The sequence below is a fragment of the Peromyscus leucopus genome, chromosome 9, assembly GCF_004664715.2.
Source record: "Peromyscus leucopus breed LL Stock chromosome 9, UCI_PerLeu_2.1, whole genome shotgun sequence".
In the NCBI taxonomy this organism is placed as follows: domain Eukaryota; kingdom Metazoa; phylum Chordata; class Mammalia; order Rodentia; family Cricetidae; genus Peromyscus; species Peromyscus leucopus.
This window is the reverse complement of record NC_051070.1, coordinates 52,991,694-53,016,072: the sequence shown is the minus strand read 5'-3', so window position 1 is coordinate 53,016,072 and position 24,379 is coordinate 52,991,694. Positions and strand designations below refer to the sequence as shown.

The 24,379-nt window shown below is 42.8% G+C and overlaps 1 protein-coding gene across 1 annotated transcript in view; it reads right to left on the bottom strand.

Moving 5' to 3' along the window:
- Ppp3cc (protein phosphatase 3 catalytic subunit gamma) overlaps window positions 1-23,406 on the bottom strand; it is a 72,752-nt gene extending 49,346 nt beyond the window's left edge. Inside the window, exons 1-2 of the mRNA XM_028877587.2 lie at window positions 23,116-23,406; window positions 84-281 (exon numbers count right to left, since the gene is read on the bottom strand). Of these exons, the coding sequence (XP_028733420.1) occupies window positions 84-281; window positions 23,116-23,164 (247 nt within the window). The 5' untranslated portion in view covers window positions 23,165-23,406. The remainder of the gene's footprint in view (window positions 1-83; window positions 282-23,115) is intronic.
- Window positions 23,407-24,379: the final 973 nt, after the last annotated feature.

Genomic DNA, 24,379 nt, shown 5'->3' with positions numbered 1-24,379 from the left:
GAAATATTTATCACACTCACTTTTGTGGTCATTTCTCAAAATTAGTGCAAATCTAAGGGCCACCGTGCAAATGCATTTCATACCTGTGATTGGAGCATCCACTTCTATCATAGTCTTCTCTTGCCTCAGGATGGCAGCCCCATCATTGATTATCTTTAAGGCTACCTCCTCTTCCACCCGGCCTTCTTTTACCAAATGGTTTTTCAAAACATCTGATTTAGGTTTCCCATTCTCAAATACTTCCTTCAAAGTTAGCCGTTGGGTTGGAGGAAAGGGGACAGCTAAAAAGACAAAAATAGTTTAAAATTTTTAAAGGCACAGATAACAATCACAAACATACTTTTAAAAATAAACTAGGCCAGGAGGCAGAGCCAGGCGGATCTCTGTGAGTTCAAGGCCAGCCTGGTCTATAGAGCGAGATTCAGGACAGGCACCAAAACTACACAGAAAAACCCTGTCTTGAAAAACCAAAATAGATAGATAGATAGATAGATAAATGAACCCAATAACTTCATAGTATTAAAATAATGTGAAAAACAGTCTAAGACACTGTGTATCAGAATTGGTAATTCTAATTTTAAAACAGTCACAGTTCAAGTCATATCCCAAGTCTGTACATTTATGTCATACACACACAGACGCGCGTGCACGCGCACACACACACACACACACACACACACACACACACACACAGAATATTAATGAATGGCTGCAACAAATATATATGTTTTTATAAAGTAGATGACTGAAGATGTAGCTGAGTTGGTGGAGTACTTTCTTGAAAAGACAAATCCCTGGGTTCAATCCCCAGTATCACATAAAACAGGCTTGGTGGCTCCCATTTGTAATCCCATTGCCTGGAATGTAGAGGCAATTGGGACAGAAGTTCGAGGTCATCCTCAGATATAAAGAGAGTTCAAAGCCAAACTGGGCAATATAGGACCTTATAGCCATTTAGTGCCCACTTTCAATGTTTGACCTAACATAACTTTGAACTATCAGGTAAAACTTTTGGGCTTCATTAATTTAGCAGGCTGCTAGCTTCCACCAACCCCAAAGCTAAGACTTTCATTCAGATAACATCTAAGACCTATAACTTTGTTGTAACCTGCAACCTTGATGGCTTGATTTTTTACTGTTTTCTTTTGCAACTATAAAAAGTCCACATAACCTCTTCCACATGAACACATTATTCAGAGTGTAAAGGTTAATCTTGTCCATTTGACAAGACTTAAAATCACATAGAAGACAGACCTCTCAGTGTATCTGTGAAGGTGCTTCCAGAGAAGGCTGAGGGGGTACAACCCATCCTCAAAGTCAGTGGCACGCTCCAACAGGAAACCAAGGATAAAGTGACCCAAGGAAAAGGTAGTGTGCACCTGCCTTGCCCACCTTCATGTCTTCCCAAGCGGAGCATCTATTGCTACTGTGGCCACCAGAGTCTAGTGTCCTCAGCTTCCCAGCACGGGCTCTTCCATGGGTACTGCTAAGGCATCTAGCTCATGGACTGAGCAGCTACTGAGTTCCCAGATGACCACCACTGGCCCCTATTATATAAGTCAACCTAAGAGATCTCCTTTAATAATATATATACCTATTTTATTGGCTTTGTTCTTCTATAGAATCCTGACTATATGGAAACTGGGACTGAGAAGTGGGGCTATTACTATGACTACTTGGCCATGGGGCTCTTAGACCTCAAAAGTGGTTTGCAAGAGGAATTTAGAAGAGTTTGGAGCCATAAGCTACAAAGACACTAGAGTGCTGTATGCTGAGCTTTAATGTGGAATATGGAAAACCAGAATATTGATAGAAATCTAGCCAGTAATGTCTCAGCTCTTGAGTTCTCAGAGAGAAACAAGGACTTGACTAAGAACTGGCACAGGGCTAGAGGCCATTCACAATACATTCTGAAGGGGAAAAAATCTGGGTGCTTTTATCCTGTGTCCTGAAACTTTGAGTGAAGATGAATTAAAAGGTAATATACTGGGGCTGGATAGATGTCTCAGCAGTTAAGAACACCTGCTGCTTCTTGCAGAGGACCTGGGTTCAATTCCCAGCATCCACATGGTAGATCACAACCATCTATAACTCGAGGAAGGATCTGATGCCTTCATCTGACCACCAAGGGCACCAGGCATGCATGTGAACATATAAACATGAAGGTGAAATGCCTTTACACACAAAATAATAGGAAATAAATAGATTTTTTTTAAAGGCAATATACTAAGAATTTTCTAGTAGAGGATATTCCAAGACAGTTTAACATCCAGGCTATGGCATGGTTACTGCTTACTGTTCTTAGATCTACAATGAGAGCAGAAACATAAAAACATGCAGTCTGCTGAGGAAGGAGCATGGGCAGGTTTAAAGTTGCAGACAAGGTGGTGCACACAAAGCAGCTGTAATTACTGTAAGAGATTAGCATCACGAGAGAGGAACCTTACTTACAGTTTGCACTGGGACAACAGGAAAGATACTCAACAGCCCAGCTTATAAAAATAGAAAATCTTTTGAAAGAAGAGGCTGAACTAGGACAGCAGCTGAAGGGGTTCCCTGCTAAAAACAACCACCTAGAGAAGTGTTTCCCAGTTCAGCCACAAAGGGCACAGCGTCTACAACAGCTGCAGCAGGAGGAGGCCGCCAGCAGAACTCAGCAGCACTGTCCACGGGGGAGTGAGGAGACAGTGGAGGCTTACACCCAAGGTCAGAAAGCTTCCATCCCTGGCCTCTCTCTCTCTCTGCTCCCTGACTGGGCACAATGGGACCAGCTGCCAGCACCTCTGCCACAGCTCCTGCTGCCACATCTTCCCTGCTGTGGCACACTACATCCTCCAAGTTGATACCTGGCAGGTAACTGGTCACAGCAATGAGAAAATAATACAGAAGCAATCTGGATCTTTATTCCTAGGGTTTGATCACTCATATTTGGCTCAGAATCAACTATCTCTTATTTCCTTTGAGGCGAGAGATGGGTTTTATATTAACAGTGGGTTAATGCAGAAAATAAGAATAATAATATAGTAATAATAATAATAATGTAAAGGGGCTCTATTTAAATAAAAAATGAAATGCAAAATTTGTATAGGAGTTTAGGACAAGGCCCTGACTTGAAGGTTTACAACAAAGTAGGTCTGGCCACCTGTCCCAAAATGTCAACTTGAGACAGATTAGTGGTGAAAGGCAGGAAAGAGCTCCATTCCCTGGGGCCACATTTGGAAGGGGTCTTATAGAAATGAGGAGGAGGGACCCAGCACAGCTGAGTCTTTGCACAGCAATCTTGATCAGGGTGGTCTGGTTGGCCATTTTCTTGGTCTATCCTGCAAGGTTCCGCTGGCTACAAGGAGGTCTTTACTGCTTGAGGAGGCAACAGAGTTCTCACTGTGAGATCATTCTTACATAAGAGCAGCCTCAGTTCCCTTCATGGGGTAACTGCTCCCACTTAGTGGGGTAATGTCATCACAGTGTGACCTGCCTATAAAATTCTGGAATTTAAAAAAAAGTATCTTGAACGCCTGTGTCTTGAGTCTTGTATTTTATAGACAGGTTAGGTAAGGCTAATGAATTTTATATTAATTTAAGGCTAATGAATTTTATATCAGTAGTTTTTAGATATACACTCCTTAAGTAATCAGTATGTCTATGTGCAGAGCCGAGCAGGAATCTGACTTGAAGTTTAAGAAAACAAGAGACATACTAAATGAAGTCAGAGATGCCAACACTTTGTTCTGGCTTTAGTTACCAACTGTGCACCTACAAGTGAAGGGTTGGTGCTTTTTAGCAAAGCCATTCTTTTAAGTCCCTATATGATCATAAAAGCTGTTAAGATTCAAGAAGCTCGCTGGGCAGTGGTGGCGCACGCCTTTAATCCCAGCACTCGGGAGGCAGAGGCAGGAGGATCTCTGTGAGTTCGAGGCCAGCCTGGTCTAGAGAGCGAGATCCAGGAAAGGCGCAAAGCTACACAGAGAAACCCTGTCTCGAAAAACAAAACAAAAAAAAAAGGTTCAAGAAGCTCAACACTGATCCAAGAGGCTTGGTGGAGCATGTGTGGAGCTCTAGAGTTTGAGTTTCAACATTTAAAAAGCTAAAAAGAACCAGAGTAGGGCTGGAGAGTTGGCTTAGCGGTTAAGAGCACTGGTTGCTCTTCCAGAGGACCTAAGTTCAATTCCCAGCTACCACATGGTGGCTCAGAACCATCTATAATGAGATCTGGTGTCCTCTTTGGACGTGCAGGCAGAACACTGTATACATAATAAATAAATCTTAAAAAACAAACCCCAGAGCCAGGGTTGGAGAAACAGATCGAATGCAGCGGAGAGGGGCTGGCACTTCTAGCGCTGTGTGCTCTGGACAATCTGCACAGTTCTTTTAGTTGTTCAAAATCAAACTGGTCTAAAGAGGAAGGTCTCATGAAATCTGAAGCCATGATTTTCAAAGTTAGATAATTAGGGCGATCTCCTGAAGAAGTTTCCACTAAGAACACACACACTGCATGCAGACAGCTCTGAGCTGAAGCACAGCTGTATGGATAAACTTGTTAGTTAAATGCATTCCAGCTATCATGTATCAGGTCACCCTGCGCCTTCCTCTTTTTCACTTGTTGTTTGTTGTGGATTTTGGCAGTGCTGGGGATCAATCTAAGGCCTTGCTCCTGCTAAGCAAATCTCTATTGATTAGCTACATTCCCCAGACCTACAATTGTTGTTGTTGTTGTTCTTAATCATCCTTTTTTTGTTTTTGAGACAGGGTTTCTCTGTGTAGTTTTGGTGCCTGTCCTGGATCTTGCCCTGTAGACCAGGCTGGCTTTGAACTCACAGAGATCCGCCTGGCTCTGCCTCCCGAGTGCTGGGATTGAAGGCGTGTGCCACTGCCGCCCGGTGTTATTAATCATCTTTATTAACATGTGTATACACTTTGAAATTGGTTTTAACAAAACTGACTACAAAGGAATTAAAGTTTCCTTCCTTTTGAAAATAGATATTTTTCTTTATGAAAAGTGTGTATCATAATTTATCTAAACATTTTCTTACTGTTGGGTAGACTATTTAAAAATTTTTTACTTATTGTTACAGATTTATATTGCTATGAACATCCTTGGTTTGTTGTTGCTTTTGAAACAGCACCTCTCTCTGTAGTCCAGACCAGCCTTGAAGTCTGGACAATCCTGTCTGAGTGTGCCAAGAGCTTGAGATCTAGGCCTGGCCCACCACACCCTGCTAACTTCCTTGCATATTTCTTTCCCAAAATCTTTGATTTGTTACCCTTTGATGGATATCTGGAAGCCAAATATATCAATTATCTAATGCAACCTAACAAAATGTTCCCCAACACAGTGACTTAAAACAACAACTCCTTATTGTCTCTCACAGACTAGGGACACAGCAGGACGGCCTGTCTCTCAGCAGGGCACTAGTCAGCCCAAGGTTAGAATCACCTGAGGCTGCTCACTCACTCATCCAGTATGCTTGTCGGCTGAAGCTCAGTTCAGGTTTTTGATGAGAGTACCTGCATGTGGCCTTTCATGTGACTGAGTTCCAAGGACAAGCATCCAGAAAGAGCAAGCCAGAAGGAAGCTGCGTGGGTCACACCATAGCCTCATATGCCACATCACATCATTCCCAACTCAGACTGTTCCAGCATTCTCAAACCCACCCAGGTTCAGGGGAAGAAAAGTAGATTCCACCTACAGCTGGAGAGTGGGACAATTCTGTGAAAGCCTGAGGTCAGGGCCGGTGCTGAGGCTGTTTCCTGGAAGTAAAAGGACTGGGGCTGTGGTTCAGAGGTAGATGAAGCCCTGGGTTCAATCCCCAGTACTGCCTACCCCTACTCCCAAAGGAGAAAAAACTACAGGCCCTTGGCTAATACAGGCCCTTGGCCAATCCTTGAAGTAAAAATGTTCTTTTCATAGCCTTACAATAATTACGAATACTTACCTTTGGGTTTGGTTTTGTTTGGTTGGTTGGTATTTATTGTTTTTTAAGTTAGGGGGTCTCATGATATCATAGCCTTGGATAGCCTGAAACTCAATACACAGGCCAGGCTGGCTTCAACCCTGCTTTGATTCTCTTGTCTGCCCGCACAGTGCAGGGATTACCAGCATGCCCAGCTTACAAATACACTGTTCTGCTACATACAAGTGGTGGACCAAACTGATGCACAGTCTTGAAGCATGCTAAGTATGAAGTATGAGCTCTACCATGAGGTGCACCCCAACCCCACACATACACAAGAAACTAACACTGGCTGCCTTCTTTAAATTAAAACCACAACTTGTACTACATGATGACTCATAGAACAGATAAAGTAAAAACGCCAAGCCAAAATGTGCATCACAGATTATCAAGACCCAAGATCCATGTCCCAAGATAAGAAAAAATGTCAAAGGCAGCTGCAGCCACGAGACTCAACCTGACACTGGAGCTTTGCAATTTCTAGCAACTCTCTAGTTTACACTCTCACTAGTTCTTGCCCAGACTGCAAGCTTCTACCAGAACCTGACAGTTGCTTCTACTGCAGCAGCAGTATGTGATGAGTGCCTGTCCTGTCATCTGAGGAGTGCCTGCCCCTAACGGCCTCCCTTTCTCAGAGAATCAGTCTCCTCTGGATCTCTCTGTTTGTTGACATGTGAAATAAACCTAGCTCCCCCTCCCCTTTTCTAAGAGTTTGAGAGAAAAACAACAGGGCAATCGAACTGTCAACCTCTTGTCTCTTTTGCTCTCTTCCCTGTGGTTCACAGTTCTAGACTGTCATAGGCCCCACACCTTCCTTTACTGTTGGCACTATCAAGACCTTTACCCTTGCCCGTCATCAAATACAGAATAGTTATTCAGGTACTTGTAAAGGTAAACGATGCAAATCAAATTTTAAAAGATTATTGGTGATATCTGGCTCAGCAGGTAAAGGTGCTTGATGGATAAGCCTGGTGAGCTGAGAGATATCTCAGGAACACTCAAGCCTGGTGAGTTGAGAGCTATCTCAGGAACACACTTAATGGTGGAAGAAGAACACTGCCTGCACAAAGTTTGGACCTCCACACACATCATGCACACACACATATAAATAATATTATTTTTTTTACTAGTTTGTTTAATTGCTTGGCTATCAAAAGAAGCTGTCCCTAAACAAAACAAGCAGATGAATAAATGAAAAGGAAGCTCCAACTGATTATGGGGTATATGGAAGATTAAATACGAGTTCTTGTCCGAGTCTCTGTCTGGGACACTCCACGTGTCATCTCCAGAACCTTAAATGGTGCTATGCTGTCTCTGTCACCCAGATGACAGAACAAGTCGTTATACAGGAAATGGGCCAGCACTTGAGGTCACAATCTATATCATGAAAGGCTTGATAAGCATTTACAACCTATCAAGAAAGGGTACAGCTCTCAATGGTAAATGCCTGGTTTGAATAAAGAATGATCAGAAGTAGAGACAGCGAAAGAAAACAGAAGCCACAAACTGCATGAAATGTCCAGGACAGACTAAGCCAGAGAAACTGAACTAAAGTAAACCCCACTGTGCAGCGCAGGCGGCCCGAGCTCCAGCATTGTTCTGCAGCCTCGGACCCTTAGACAGACTCTCCACCTTCCTGATGCTGAGACTCTTTAATACTCTATCATGTGTGGTGACCCCAATCAGAACATTATGTTTGTTGTTACTTCACAACTATAGTTTTGCTACTGTTATGAATCATAATGCAAACATCTGATATGCAGACATCTGCTATGTGACCCCTATGAAAGGGCTGTGACCCACAGGTTGAGAACCACTGTCCTAGACACTCAAGACCCTACTCTACAAACTGATCTGCAACTTTGAGGGAGCTCATGCAGACTAAAGGCAAATCCATTCAAATTAGATTGTAATCACCCCCTGACTGCTAACTTTACCTCAACTCCTTTACACCTTTTACAGACTTTCTGACTTTTCTTTGCAGAGGATGACATTACTTTCCACAATAAGCTAAATAAATAAAGGTTGTTTTTCACCCCTGGTGTTCTATAGTGGTGGGCTTTATACTTTAAGGAAGCAACTGATAAAATGGATAAGAAGAATTTTTACAAAACACCTTTTAAAATTATTTAACAATATAGTTATTAATAAATAAAAAATAAATGACTTTAGACTTGTATTTCATTCCATTATAAGTGAATCAATCAACAGCAATACTAGTAATATTCAATCTAGTTGGAATTCACCTAATATTCAATCTAGTTGGAATCTGAATATTGCTGGATGTCAGAAGATAAGAAATTCACTGTTTCTATAAGACTAGAAAATTATCAAGTAGTTCGAGGTGGTAATGAGTTTGAGATTTTGAACTTATTGAAAGCAAACCACAGGTCTAGTGAGACAGTTCAGTGCCTTCCAAGCACAAGGTCTCAAGCCCAGTACTTAGAACCCACACAGAAAAGGTTGGCACATATAATCCCAGTACAGGGGGGCAGAGTCAGGTGGACCCCTGGGGCATACTACCCTGCTAGCATAGCCACTTGGTGAGCTCAAGGCCACTGAGAAAGTCTCTCTCAAGAAGGAAAACCAGGGCTTCACGTGGTGGTGCCTTGGTTTCAATGTGATGATCTCAAGCGCTGGGATTAAAGGTGTGGGCCACCACTGTCTGTCTGTTTCTCTCCTAGACTGAGTCAATCTCATTCCAGGGTGGCTTGAAACTCAGAGATCCAGACATCCAGACAGATCTCTGCCTCCCAAGTACTAGGATTAAAGTTGTGTGCCACCACTGCCTGGCCTCTATGTTTAATCTAGTGGCTTGTTCTGTTCTCTGATGTCAGGCAAATTTTATTAGAGTACACACTATATCACTGTGTGTGTGTGTGTGTGTGTGTGTGTGTGTGTGTGTGTGTATGCACAAGCAGTAAGAGATTTTAACTGCTGAACCATCTCTCCAGCTCCCAAGGATTTTTTAAAATCATAGATATTATATATTGGGCAGGGGATACAGCTCAGTAATAGAACCCTTGCTTAAGAGGTACAAGTGCCTGAGTCCTGAGTCTGATCCTAGCACCACATAAAACACACACACACACACACACACACACACACACACACACACACACAGAGAGAGAGAGAGAGAGAGAGAGAGAGAGAGAGAGAGAGAGAGAAATGTAAAACTATTTTTTTAATTAAGGAGCATCAAAAAATAGCACAAATCTCTTCTAATCCTACCAATTAAAATGACCACTGTTAATATAATAGATGCATTTTTTTTGTTACTGAAATAACAAAATCTTTTATCTTTCTAAAGCAATCTACTTATCTCCACACAGAGGGGCTGTTTGTCTTTTTCTTTCAGACTTTCAGTTAAATTTCTCAGTAATCTATCAATACCACAACCTCATTTTAACCAAAGTAAGTTATCTGCATGAAATCTGCATCAATTTTATAGTATAGCCTCCAGAACTACTTTTTAAAATAAATTTATTGTTTTTTATAGTCTGTAGATGTTTACAGACTACTGTGTCTGACAATTTTTTACACATGTATATACAAACAATATACAAAACATTCCCATCGCCCCCCAAATCTCTTCCTCTAGAAGGAATTGTGGTTTACACCTGTAACCCTAACATAATCCTAGCACTGAGAAGGCTGAGGCAGAAGGCAGAATGATTGGGAAAGTTTTTGGCCAGCCTAGACTAAACAGCAAGACCCTATCTCAAAAAAGTAAATGAATAAATAGGGCTGGAGAGATGGCTCAGTGGTCAAGAACACTTTTCAGAAGACCAAGTTTGGTTCCCAGTACCCATTACGGGGAGGTTCACAATTGCTCCAGGGGATCGAGCGCCCTCTTCTGGTTTCCTTGAGTGTGTGCATGCGTCCCAAGGGATTACAAGTGCTAGCCACCAAAGCTGGCCTTTTACAGGAGTGCTAGTAGTTAACCCACTGAGCCATCTCCCAGCTTCCTACTCCCTGATACATAAATCAGAGCATTATGCCATGGGCTGGAATGAAAATAACCTGAGAGATCAGTCATGTCTAAGTGTAAACAACAACAATATAGGCAGAAAAGGACAAATAGTTCAGATACAAGATGCAAAGTAACAGGGAAGTGGTTATATGGTATAAACCTGAATCCAATCCAATTCTTACAGACACTAAAAAAAAGTCAACTATTATTAAATTATTTTCAACATTACTTCGCACCTGAGTTACACTAAAAAAAACTATAAGAAACTTGTAGCTCTAGTTTAAAAGAGAGCCAAGATAAAACGAATAAACCATTGCATTTACCTTTCTGGTGTCAATTTCAGTATGTGAAACAGGACATAAACTCACTGAAATAATGGGGCATTTTATTCTTCTGTCATCTTCATCCAGATGAAGATTACTGACCTCCTTAATTTTATTTAACAGCAACAGACTTGATCAGGCACGAATCGGAAGCATACCCTTGTAAGCCCAGCACTGGGGAGCGAGAGTGGTAAGGATCAATCAGTTCAAGAGCCTCAGCTACTTAGCTACTTTCAGGCTGCCCTGGGCTATGTGAGACTCTGTCTCAAAACAAACCAACAAAAACACAGCAAGCTTAGAGAAATAAACCCACTGGCCACAACTAACATCATCTTCCTTACTAATGAAAGCTAGGAAAGATGTGTGTGGGTCACACTCCATTTCTTTATGAAGCTTCGACATCACACTTTCATCTCCTACAATTCAAGTCCAGTCATCCAGTATCATCCTTTTAAAGGCTGATAGAGTACACATTACTAACACAAACACTCAATACCTAACAAATCTATGTTTCTATTTCCAGCCTAGAATTCTGGGTAATAATGATATTTGTAAAAGGGAAGTTCTGGAATCTTTGGTAAACAATGAGCTAGAAGGATTTTCAAAGTAAAATCTAAAATGCCAAGGGAAAAACACTAGGGAAATAACTACATTATTGTTAAATAATTACATATTTATCTACTACTATCTCACTGTGTGGTGGCACATGGCATATGTAAGATTAACACAGGAGTCTCCCTTGAAGAAGCTTATAATCTAGTTAAGTAAGATAAAACAATTCACATAAAACAAGATAGAAAAGACCATATATGGCTGGGCAGTGGAGGCACACGCCTTTAATCCTAGCATGTGGGAGGCAGAGGCAGGAGGATCTCTGTGAGTCTCAGGTCAGCCAGGTCTACACAGCAAGTTCTAGGACAGCCAGTGCTACCCAAAGAAACCCTGTCTCGAAAAACCAAAAAAAAAAAAAAAGAAAAAGAAAGAGAAAAGAAAATACCATGAATGATAGCACATGCCTATAATCTTGGCACTTGGGAAGCAGAGGCAAGAGGCAGACGCAGGAAGATCACCTCAAGTTTGAAGCCAACCTGGCCTATGTAGCAAGTTCAAAGCCAACTACCTACCGAAGAGTCGACCTGAAAACAAAACAAAACAGAAGCTATAACCACAAATGTGACGTTCCCAAGTGCAGAAGACCACACACCGGGCCTCTCAGCACAGTGGCAGTACCACCACTAGTCAGCCTAGGACAGACCGTAAGCACGGGAAATTATATAGTGAGGGAAGAACTAACGATGGCGGCAGAAACTTGAGCTTTAGGGAGCACCAGATTCATTTATGATATTAAAAGAAAATCTGTTTAGCTGTCCTTCAACTCTTGCACAAAAATAAAAAATAAGATATACTAAAGGGGAGAAAAGAAAAAATTCCAGACACATATGTAATACATTGTATATATGGAGACTTTACATTTTTTTAGATCTATATTATTTTACATGTATGATGAATGTTTTGCCTGCAGGTATGCATATGTACTATGGGTGTCCCTGGTGCCTACAAAGGTCAGAAGAGGGAGTTGGATCCTCTGAAACTGAAGTTATGAATGGCCATAAGCCACCATGTGGGTGCTGGGAATCAAACTGGGGTCCTCTGTATACAGTGGTACAGCAAATAATATAAATACCACATGCCAACTGTGTAAATATAAAATATTCAACCTTTCCATACCCATTTCAAAGATTTAATTTAAATATTAATTTATTTATTTTTGATTTTTTGAGACAGAGTTTCTCTATGTAGCCCTGGCTTAATTTCATTTTTAATTATGTGTATGTGGGGGGGGAGTGTATATGAGTGCACCAGACATCCTGGAAATGGAGTTATAGGCGGTTATAAACTGCCTAATATAAGTTCTGGGAATTGAGTTGGGTCCTCAGGAGGAGCAGCCAGTGCTTTTAACCACTGAGCCACCTCTCCAGTCCCCATTTCAATGAATTAAAAAAAAAAAAAAACAAACCAGAATGCATCTTTCCCCTACAGGTTAAATAGTACCTTAAAGTGGTATGTTCTTCTCATGTGTATATAACTTTACTAATGTGTATTTTGATTTGTTATACAAACATCTTTTTATCTAAGTTGTACTATACTGTGCATCCTTTTGCAACTTACACTTTTAGACTAACCAAGGCTTTCAACACTTCTCTGGAATGAGGCCAAGGCACCCTTGTTTCTCATTCATGGTTTTTGCGAACTCCACAGGAAACCTAGCTTTTAACCACCTGTCGGTTTTGTTATATTACTTTACAGCACTTCCAATTCAGAAGCAAAATCTTAATCAAACCAGACTTACAAATGACTCAAACTATAAAATTGAATTTTTGGTGGGAAAAGTTACTGGTATTGCTGTAAAGGAGAAATATTATAAGAAGTTTTATGTTGCTGGTACTGTTGAATAGCATTTTATTATTTTACATATGTAAATGCTAAGCAACTCGTCAGCCACTGAGCTAGGCTCCCAGCCCACTGATCTGCATCTTGATTGTGCTGTTCTGTAGGCAAGATCACAGAAGTAAGCAAGGCATATGATGCATAGACACACACACACAAACATACATGCACACACACACACACACACACACACACACACACACACACACACACAAATAACTACCTCTGGATTTATGCAATGCCACCCTGTTGTTTAGGGTATAGGACTTGGTGGTGTGTAAAGTTGACACTATGGCAAACTGGGACTTAGAAGAAGGGTGGGGGGTCTTCTGTACATTTTCTTGTAACATTTGTGTATAATTATCAAAGTGAAAATTAAATTTAAAACTAAGTTTTTAAACTAAAGTACACGGAAAAAAATTCTGCAACCTTCTTGTCATCAAATTCAAGCTGTGGTGCTATAATATAAACCTAGCATCTAAACAGAGTAAGTAGTATAAGCAAATAAAAATAAAATCAAATGAGGCAGACCTGCATCAATGAGAAAAGGCCATATTGGAGATGACCACTTTAATCCTAAGGTACAAAGATAGATCTGAAAAGCTACGGGCCTATAGGTGGCTATTTTTAGATTACTGTATGTCCTTACCCTCATGGACAGGAGGATTTATCTAAATAGCTATCTCTGTTCACCACAAACAACTCTGCTTCATCTCTATTTTAAGCCAGCAAACCTGCCCTACATTTGCATGCTCCTTTCCTAATCTACTCACCTGTCTTTCCAATCATGAACTATTCACTACTGAGGAGGTTGGATTAAATACTGAAAATCATATGTTCTTTTTAGATTCTTACATAACTTACTGGGACAAGAAATTTACGTCAGTGACCCGACAGGAGTTCTTGGGAGACCATTCCCTCTGTTCTGATGCTCACAGAATTCACTGTCAAAAAACAGCTAAGAAGTAGCCCTTCTATCGCTAATAATCAGTGACAGTTAACAGAAACAATAACTTTTTTTCTAGAAGGCATAGGAGAATTTTATGCACTTAGGAGGCTAAGACGGGAAGATAATGCATTTGAGGCCAGCCTGGGTAACTTAATGAGATGCTATCTCAAAAAGAAATAAAAATCAAAGGAGGGACTAGAGAGATGGCTCAGTAGTTAAGAATGCATATTGCTCTTGCAGAGGACCCAATTCCAGCCCCAGCACCTACACTCTGAGTGGCTTACAACATTAATAATTCCAGCTCCAGGGATCCATTACCCTCTCTGGACTTCACTGACACACTCACTCACTCACTCACTCACTCACTCATTCACTTACCCTCCCTCCCTCCTCCCTCCCTCTCTCTCTCTCTCTCTCTCTCTCTCTCACACACACACACACACACACACACACACTGAAAAATAAAACAAATCTTTAAAAAGGAAGGCTCCATTGAGTGTTACAGGATATTAAGTAGATGTAGTTATTTGGATAAGGTGTTTGATTTTCTAAGAACTGGGATTGCTGGGAGTAATCTCCCATCTCTGTAATGCCTGTAGACACCTCTAGCACTTGAAAGGCAGAGGAGGCAGAAGGCAGGAATATATTAAGTTCAAGGCCAGCCTGAGATACATAGTGAGATCTTGTTTCAAAAAGCCAAAGACAAAAGTCGGCAAGATGGCTCAGCAGGTAAAGGCTCTAGCTGCCAAGCCTGGCCACGTGAGCTCCACCCTAGTAATCCACACGGTAGGAGAGAACCAATTCCTGAAAGATGTCCTCTGACCTCCAAAAGCATGGCCCAGCCTTCCTGTGTGCACCCCACCACCACCACTAGCAAATAAATACATTACTGTAACCCTGTGAGTTTATTTCAGTCACCCAGATATGCAACATCAACCTCCTTTCTATCTCAGACTCTGCACCCTCTGACCAACAGCTCTACAGTGATACCGTGTTCTCCATAACAGTGTAGGGTAGTCAAAATAACCAACTAGGGGGTTGGGACAGCTCAGTCAGTAAAGTGCTTCTTTGAAAATCTCCATCTGATCCCCAGAATTCATGCAAAATGTCTGTGTATAACTGGTAATCCCAGCACTAGGGAAACTCTCTAGGGATCGCTGACCAAGCCAGTCTAGCTTAAGGAGAGACCTTGTCTCAAAGGTTGATGAGACTTCTTTCTCAGGATACCTGAGATTTTTCTCTGGCCTCCACATACAGGCAAACCACACCCACATACACCCTGTAAACACATGAACTTCCACATAAAACAACACAATATTAATAATAATAAAATATTAAAATAATAACTTTATGCCGGTCAGTGGTTGCCTACACCTAATGCCAGCACTCAGGAGGCAGAGGCAGGCAATGAGCTCCAGGCCAGCCTGGTCTACAGAGCGAGTTCCAGGACAGCCAGAGCAGTTACACAGAGAAACCCTATTTCAAAAAACAAACAAACAAAATTAATAACAATAACAATTTTGTAATAGCCTAGAGTGACCAAGTCCACCTTTATTATGCCAACCTACCTCACCTTACTTTTAAACAAAGCCTAGCCATCCATAGAAAAATGCAAATTAAGACTCATCTTTTTAGCCACCGATCATAACCAAAGTTTAAAAGATTATCAATTTACAGAGTGTGGGAGTAAACCTTTCACACCAGATGTGGTCTAGTTTAGTCATCCACTTTTTCACAAGCATTAGTCACAGGCAGCTCCATGGTCCTAATGTTCTGTTACATTTTGGGGAGGCTATTAAGTGCTATACTCTGTGAGTACATTCCAAGCAGTGTTTAAGCTTCTAAATATAATCAAAAATGTGTGCAACATAGTAAGAATTCATCAATACTTGTTTATGAATAGACAGATTTCCAAAATCCTATGTATACTACGAAAAAGACACTTCACCATTCTTCTTCTGAAGTATTTTAAGTTGAAATCTTTGCGAAGTGAAGGAGAATAAGGTTGGAAAGCACAATATATTGCTTTCTTTATTTCATATGCCAGTTTACACAGAACGGGTTCCCTGTCAAATGTCATCAAGATTTACAGTTAACACCCACTTCTGTGTTGGGGCCTCAAACATGCTAAGCAAGCTCTACCAGTGAACTACACCCCCAGCCAAAGAGTAACTTAATGAGTAACTGCTAGCATTTATTTACTAAGTGCCTGCAATGGGAACTGTGCTAAGCACTTCCCATACACTACTCTTTGAAGTCTGAGGTCAGTACTAGCTCCTACTTTAAATCTACAGCAAGCAATAGTAAAGAAGAAAAGCCACACAGGCTGTAGTGAGCAGAGCGTACTCTCTTTCCTATACTGCTACCCAGAAATACAGGTTCTTATAGTTTCACTTAAACATTTCCTAGGTCCAAGTCATGAGCTAGACACTGTATTCCACTTTAAGGAGTCACACTTATTGTCCCTGAAAAAAGTTTAGTGTGAAATATTTGGGAAGGGAGAGTGGTACTCAACAATGGACCCAGGATTACATGCATACTAGGTAAGTGCTCTACCACTGAACTACAGTGTCTACATCCAACACGAAAACACTCCCAAATGTTTGTAAAACTGGGGCTGGAGAGAAAGCCTGGTGGTTAAGAGCACTTGTTGCTATTGATGAGGACCTGGGTTCAGTTCCCAGCACCTACAAATGTGGCCCGCAATGATCTATGACTCCAGTTCCAAGGGATCCAACACCCTCTTCTGGGCACACATGGTGCACATACATACATGCAGACAAATGCTCATACTCATAAAATAAAAAGAAATGAATCTTTTCCAAGAGTTTGTGGAGCAGTAGATTATTGGTGGGAGTTCACAGGAAATAATAGCCAGCAACAACGGCGGAGGTGGTAAAAGCAGCATCTGATACACACACATACAACTTATGGTGTGCCTGCCACTGCACTTTGGAGAGTATTAATCTTTCCAATTACCTTCTAAGTTTTTCATTATCCCTCTTCTAGACAAGCAAACTGCCCAACTGGTTTGTTCATGGCGTGCAGCCACTTACTAAAAGGAAGAATTTGAATCCAGGCAAATCTGACTTTGGAGCCATGACCTAAAGCCATTTATTTTATTTTATTTTTTTTGAAACAGGGTTTCCCTGTGTAGCCCTGGCTGTCCTAGAACTAGTTCTGTAGACCAGGCTGGCCTGGAACTAAGAGAGATCCTCCTGCCTCTGCCTCCAGAGTGCTGGGATTAAAGGCCTGCATCACCATCACCCAGCTAAAGCCATTATTCTTTACATACAGCCATCTAGTAGAGGAAAAAAATTTTCAGAAGTTCTCTCAGCTCAATCTTGAAAGATAAATGGATGAGGCAGGTTGTAGGACAAATTCTACATGGAAGTAATGCCCAGTCACAAATGCAAAACACCCAGGGACCTACGAGCAGTGGTTAATAAGTTGGAGATGTGAGGTGTTGAAGAGGAAGTGGAGAGGGAGGTTAGAGAGGTTTAGCATGCAGGGCGATACTGTTCACCAACTCAGAACCTATCCTTCAGGCAGGAAGAACTCATGAAAGAGTCCAAGCTTGAGAAGAGTTCTTGACATTAGTCACAGATCCTGGACGAGCATGGAGAATAAACAGCTGGAGCAAAAGGCCCTCAATGGATGAGGAAGCTGAGAGAGGGATGAAGCAGGCTATTCAGAAACCAGAAGTCCAGTTTCCCTCAGCTGGTGGGACCTGCTCTGCAGCGAAAAGGAGAAGAGCTGAAATGACTGTTAGCTTGTCACTTGAGCCAATTCCTACACTGGTAAGTGGTGTGGCTAACAGAACAGGAAGTAAGCTTAGAACATCCTTTCTCCTCTACGCATGAACAGCTTTTAGTTTGTTTTGTTTGTTTGTTTTTGGTTTTTTGAGACAAGGTTTCTCTGTGTAGTTTTGGTGCCTGTCCTGGATCTTGCTCTGTAGAGCAGGCTGGCCTCGAACTCACAGAGATCCCTGCCTCTGCCTCCCGAGTGCTGGGATTAAAGGTGTGTGCCACTGTCGCCCAGCTTCATGATGTTTTAATATCTATCCTCAACCATTTTCCTTCACTCTAGTCTCTTAATAAAATAATAAATTACCACTGCACATCATTTATGTAATTTTTAAAATTAGGCTGATAAGACTATTTTTAAATATATCAAAATAACTTGCTACCCTTTTTTAATTTTTTAAATGTTTTAATTTTATTTTATGTGTGTGATTGTTTTGCCTGTGTGCATGTATGTGTACCATATGCATGCCTGATGCCCACAGAAATCAGAATCAGATGCCCTGAAACTGGAGTCACATGTGGATGCTGGGAACCACGCCTGGATCCTCGTAAGATCAACAAGTGCTCTTAACTGCTAGGCCACCTCTCCGGCTTCTTAACAGACTCAGTCAGTTGCCTCGAACCCTAATCTGTACTTCACCGCTATCTCTGGCACTTCTGATTTACCTGCTTCTCTTTCATCTCTGGTGAAGTGCAGATGTTTCTCCATGCATTAAAACTTGAAAACTGTTACATTCTACAAATGTTTGTACCATGAGGGCAGTAATGAGACTGTGAGACATGCTTTCATTTCCACTAGTCATTTGGCAATTAAGTAGCTCCAAATAAGACACTCCAAAATGACTACAAGTGACACAATTAGCTGAATAATTCTCTTACATATGTAAATCTAAACATTAAATTTTTTTCCAAAAATGTTAGCCTAAAGGAAAAGTGTTCTATTCCTATTACCAAATATGGCCTAAGAAACGGCTTTAATTACTTGTCTCTTTGAGTCCTTATTATTTCCCTCTTAACTCATCTGGTAACGTAGAAACTTTATAGTAAAAGTGGTTGTAAGTTATTAGACTGAGCACATAGCTCAGTGCCACAGTGCTTGCCCAGCAGTCACACAACTCAAGGCTCTATCTCCAGAACTAAAACAAACAAGTGATAATGTTGCTTGTAGAAAGCTGTACCATCAAATGTCTAATATAAAGCTTTGGTCACACCCAATAACATAGGCTAAAGAGAGCAACTTATCCCCACTCACAAAAAGAACTAGGTGTTTACAATGTCTGAGTTCTATTCAGATGCATGAATCTCAATAGCAACAACTTCAAGTGTCTTAAGGTTTGCAGTTATTATTGACTACAACTGCAAATCAAGCCTGAACCAAACCCTGCTGGCAAGCACAAGCATACACCCTAAGTCTTACTTACATTGGAAATTCATATAGGAAGAGGTTTTTCAGGATTGGTATTGTGCTACCCCCACTGAAAACTTAAGGTGCCAATGTAGCAGCTAAAAGACTTTCAAACCATGCTCATGCCGTCTGCAAACTTCATGGAAGCATTTCTGTAAAACTACAATGTTTATGTTAAAATATGAAAGATTTGTCTAATGAAAGCTTTAGTGTGTGTGATCTGTTTTCTTTTTAATTCAAAATTCCCAGGAAATGGAAATGCAGGAGAGTATTAATAGCAGCTGTTTCGGGCATGAAGTTTTTGTTTTCTTCTCTTTCTGCCTTCCAAGTTTCATGATTAGCAGGGTTCAGACTACATAAAAGAGAAAAATACTTAAAAACCCCTGTGACATAAAAGAGGATGACACCAAGAAAAAAAAAACAAAAAAGACCTCCAAACAAGAAAAGAAACTTGAAAATGGGGGAAGAGGATTGTTAAATGGAAATATCTCTTAACTCAGTTATTTGAGTTCCTAGTTCTCTGCCCCAGATGCTAGCAGCAAGACCCCAGTTCAGAGCCTCTGCCTTAGAGGTTCATCGAATTGTGACTTTCAAAGCAGAGAAACAAACGAACAGTTAGGGGACACTGTAGACAGCACTTAATGAGTTAGATCCTAAGAGGTTTTAAACATAAAATAAGCTGCAGAAGAAGTCAGCCACCAGACAAATGCTGGACAGAAGTTTGCCTCTTCACCCACGGACAGGAGTCCACTCACATAACCTCTGCATTTTGAAACAGGTGTTTCCAGGCTAGGATGAGGCTGTTTCGGTTTGGGTTTCTCTGTGTAGCTTTTGGAGCGTATCCTGGAACTCACTCTGTAGACCAGGCTGGCCTCAAACTCTGCCTCCCAAGTGCTAGGACTAAAGGCATGTGCCACCACCGCCCGGCTCGGTTTGTTTTTTAATCCTGTTATAATTTAATCTGCTTCCTAACTTTGGTGGTTTTCAACTGCTAATGAATTCTCTACTAACCACATATGTAGCTAGAGATCTAGCAGGAAGTTAGGTATGATGGCACACACCTGTAATCACAGTACTTAGGCGGTTGAGACCAGAGGACTTCAACAACTTGAAGGCCAGCCAGGGCTACATAGCAAGACCAGGGGGCAGAGGGATTGATTATGCAACTGCTTTCATGTTTCTTAATCATCTTTAAGTTTCCAAAGTCATTTATATGATGCAGGCTAGACAAGAAAATTACTACAAATGAGATTATTAATCAGAAACAAGTGTCAATAAAAAGGCAAAGTAAAAAGCCAGATGTGACATCAAATGTCTTTGACTGAAGCCCTGGGAGGCAGAGGCCAGCCTTGTCCACATAGTGAGTTCCAGTCATGGCTAGCTGCACAGTGAGACCCTGTCTCAATAAATCGATAGATAAAGTTATGATGACAGGTGGGCTGGAGAAATGGCTCTTCTGTTCCAGGCTGAGGCTCACAACCAAAGGATAAAAATATTCAAATGAAACCCATTATTTCTGATACTAACCGAAAAACACTACTAGTACACACACACACACACACACACACACACACACACACACACACACACAAAAGGCAACTCCCAAACTAAGGCCCAGAAGCCAAGAGTAAAGCAGGTTTTCTACCCCCTTCAGTTTCAGAAAGCTGCATTCAAAGGACATTCAAAATACAATCACGCCCACCCACCCACTCTTCTTCAAGATTTGCTCTCACAGAACAATTAAGTAGACTTTAAAGTTAACAGGAAATAACACAACCAAAAATACCGGGTGTGGCATCACCTCTGACACAGCTTTGGAGCTGTGAATAAACGCAGACAACTGTCCAGGCAAAAGAGCATCAGCTCAGGACCTGGAGGCCAATACAATAAGCCTTTCCTGCTCACACAGTCGTGCCTGGCTTGCTTTCCTTTCCTCCTTTCCTTCCTTCTTTTCTTTTTTTAATAATGGGATCTCAAGCTGCCCAGACTAGCCTTGATCTCACTCTGTAGCTGAGAAAGGCCTTGAACTCCTGATCCTCGTCCCTCCGCCTCCCCAGCCCTGGGATGACTGGCATGTACCACCATGGTTGGTCTCACACCCAATTTTGTTAAAAAGCAACTTCAACTATTTCAAACTCTAGAAAACCCAAGAAAAAAGTTACCCAGAATCCAACATTGCTGAGGTCAAGTGATTACCCTAAAGTTGTTTTATTTATTTATTTTTGGTTTTTCGAGACAGGGTTTCTCTGTGTAGCCTTGCCTGTCCTAGAATTCACTCTGTAAACTAGGCTAGCCTCGAAATCACAAAGATCTGCCTGCCTCTCCCTCCTGAGGACTGGGATTAAAGTTGTGTACCACCACAGATCCAGGACATCCAGGACTAATAGAAAAATCCTGTCTTTAAAAAAAAAAAAAAAAAGGCTTAACCTAGGTATGTAGTTTTTCACCTGTAATTCCAGCACTTACCACTGTGATAGGAGGGTAACCTTGAGTTTGCCTGGCTGGACAACAGAACAAAACTCTGCTTAATCCCTCACACACAGAGAGACACACAGGTCTTGAAAGTATACAGCATGCGGTAATTTGTAATTCTGCTAAAGAACAAGTTTGTATCCTACGCACGAACACTTAGCTGCAGACAGACCTAGCAATAAACAGCACCTACACTTTAACTGCCTTTCATTCCACTTCTGCTTAAGGGTAAGAAATGGTGGTCATTTTAAAACGTCCTGTGTACATTATGGTGGCGATAACTGGTACAAAAGAGATGAGATGAAATTCTGGAAGGTCTGGTCTGAGGGTGCCACTAAGCCTGGCTCAGACCTCATTTACCCTGACTTGACACGGAATTCAGGTTTAACTGGTTCCCTTGCCTACTTCAGCTGAGAAAGAGGCGTATTTTGACAGAGAAAGGTACTAGAAAGAAAAGGGCGGATGAAACACTACGGTGGTACAGTGGTGAGAAGTCATTTTAATGTAGGAGGAAACTGCCAACACCCTTACACAGTTGGCTGTACTGGTCATAGTAACCGTACAGTTCAGAAATTAATGTACATAATGCTCCATCAGAAAAGGTCGTGTGAAGTGATTGGTGTATTAAAAGAGGCATATCTCCTCCTTACGGGTTAGATGCTATGAAGACTTACACTAAAGCGGTCAGGACACTTTAGCTGTTAAAAGACTAATCCATTACATGAGCAATTACTTAAATCCCTAATGATACCAAATTCTAAGGACATAAGTCTCAAAAATACCGTTATGTACTGTTCGGCAAGGCAGATAGCCAACATTTATGACATTAATACTGTCCTTCTCTCTGTCAGCACGCAATAGGCTCCCCCCTTAAAAAGATTATCACTACTAATCTTTGTTTCCTTTCTTCTAATATCAAAATGAAATGGGGGAAGAAGGTATTTTAATAGTTTTCTCCCACTGTGATGAAAACCACCTCGCCCAGAAACAGCTGGTCTAACATACTACCTTCTTAGAAAACAGTGCTTTCACACCAACTATGATTACGGAGAGAGGAGGAGGTCTTACAGTCGGACAATAGAAGCACATGAATCAGTGGTTATGTTTGACAGGTCCTATTGCCTAACGGGCAGAAACTACACCATAAAATCCTGCAAGATCGAGAAACAAGCATTTTTATAGTTTCTTCTTCCAATAGCAATGAAAATAAGATATAACGGTAAGACATCTCAATCGGAGGTTATTGTTCACCAAGTTCCTACAGCCAAAGCGAAAACAGAGAAGTCCACATGTCAAGAAACCGGTAAGCCCCTTAAAAAGATTTGTGTTACGTTTCTTTTAGTAAAAGCAGTGACTTGTGATATCTAGAGAAAGTGGGCCAAACGTGCACAGTATACCCACCACACCCCTCAAGAAAAAAAAATTGTAAGGGTTAGGCAAGGGGCTGTCAAGAAAGAGCTGAGCCGAAGGAAAAAAAAAACCGACTGGGGTGCGTCAAGTGAACTCTCTCTGCTCACACAACCCCAGACCGCGTCCCTAGACAGAAGCCGAGGCAAAAGGAATGAGGAGGGAGCGCCTGGATGCTGGGGAGTGGATGGCGGGCGCGGTCGCTCTACCCACCTCCCGCTAGGTACCCGTCCAGCAGTCACCGAGGACGCCGGCGGCCGGCCGGCCGCCCGGTCCTCCCCGCGCCCTGCAGCGCCTCCCGCCGCTGCCTCCATCCCCGCTCCTCCTCGAGTCCCCGAGCCGTCGCCCGGCGAGGGCCGTTCCCCGCGGCGCGCTCGGCACCTTTGATGACGCGCTCGGTCGTGGAGAGCTGAGGTTGCTTCCCGGACATGGTCTCCTCCCGGCTCCGGCGGCCCACAGGACGCGAGCCGCCGCCTTCCTCCCCAGCGGGCTGCGCTCGGCGAGCCGGCAGCCACCGTGCCGGGCCCCGGAATACGGGGCGTCCTCGGACGGCGGCGGCCGCGGCGCCGCTCCCTCCCTGCGGCGGCGGCGGCGGCGGCGCCCGCGGCTCGGCGGGGACGACCGCGTCGAGAGCGACGGCGACCGCGGCTGAGGGGACACAACTAGGGAGACCGCGGCTGCGCGCGGCCAGGGCCCCCGCGTGCGCGCCTCCGCGCTCACAACTTCCCGGCGGCCCCGCGTGCCGCCGCCGCCGCCGCCGCTGCCGCGCTCTGCGCACGCGCGCCTCCCCGCTTTCCGCTCTGGATCCTTTGCTATGCTACCCGCGGTCAGGGTGGTGTTGGGCGGATGCTCTTGGGCTGGTGCTGGCCACCCTTAACCCCGACCTGGAGCGGCTCAAACCAGCCTCTGGGGCTCCAGAGGCAGCAACGATCTTGGGGCCGGCCGGCGTCCTGACTCTCGGTGGTACCGAGTCTGTGTCCCCCCATCAGAGAGAGCCCAGTCTTCTCCTTACCCCTGGGTTCCCCACCCACTTTGTCTCCAGAAGAAATTATCCATTCTACCCCGCTCCTCGGATTACTCTCTCCCATTTTCCAGCCCCCAAACCTTGAAACTCCCTAAGTCAACTTTGTGTTTGTTGCATGCAGCTTGTACCTGGTATCCTAAAGACCTTCGAGCCCATCCTAGTTATAGTCCGGCACTTGGGAGGATGGGAGGGACTGTTTCTACTTCCAAGAGAAAGCAGTGACTGACTTCTAGGACTCTAGCCTAGACCTCCTTGAGGAAGGGAATTGACTTCTAACCGATCTTTCCTTAATGGGCCACCAGCCTACTGGACGCATTTATTCCACCGTGGTACAGTAACACCGCATCTGCCTCCCCATCGCGTCTGTGTGCGCGTGCGTGTGCATTCGTGTGTGTGTGTGTGTGTGTGTGTGTGTGTGTGTGTGTGCATGTGGCTGCGTGAGGTGTTTGCATTCGTGTGTGCTAGTGGGCTCGCCCATACTAGCGCAAGTGGAGGCCAGAGATCGAGGTTGGGTGGTCTACAGTGGCCAATAAGTTAATCACACGTCGCTATGTAAATTAAAATTTAAGTAGTTCAGTTTCCTTCTGTGTACTGGCCACATTTCAAGCGCTGGCTACATTA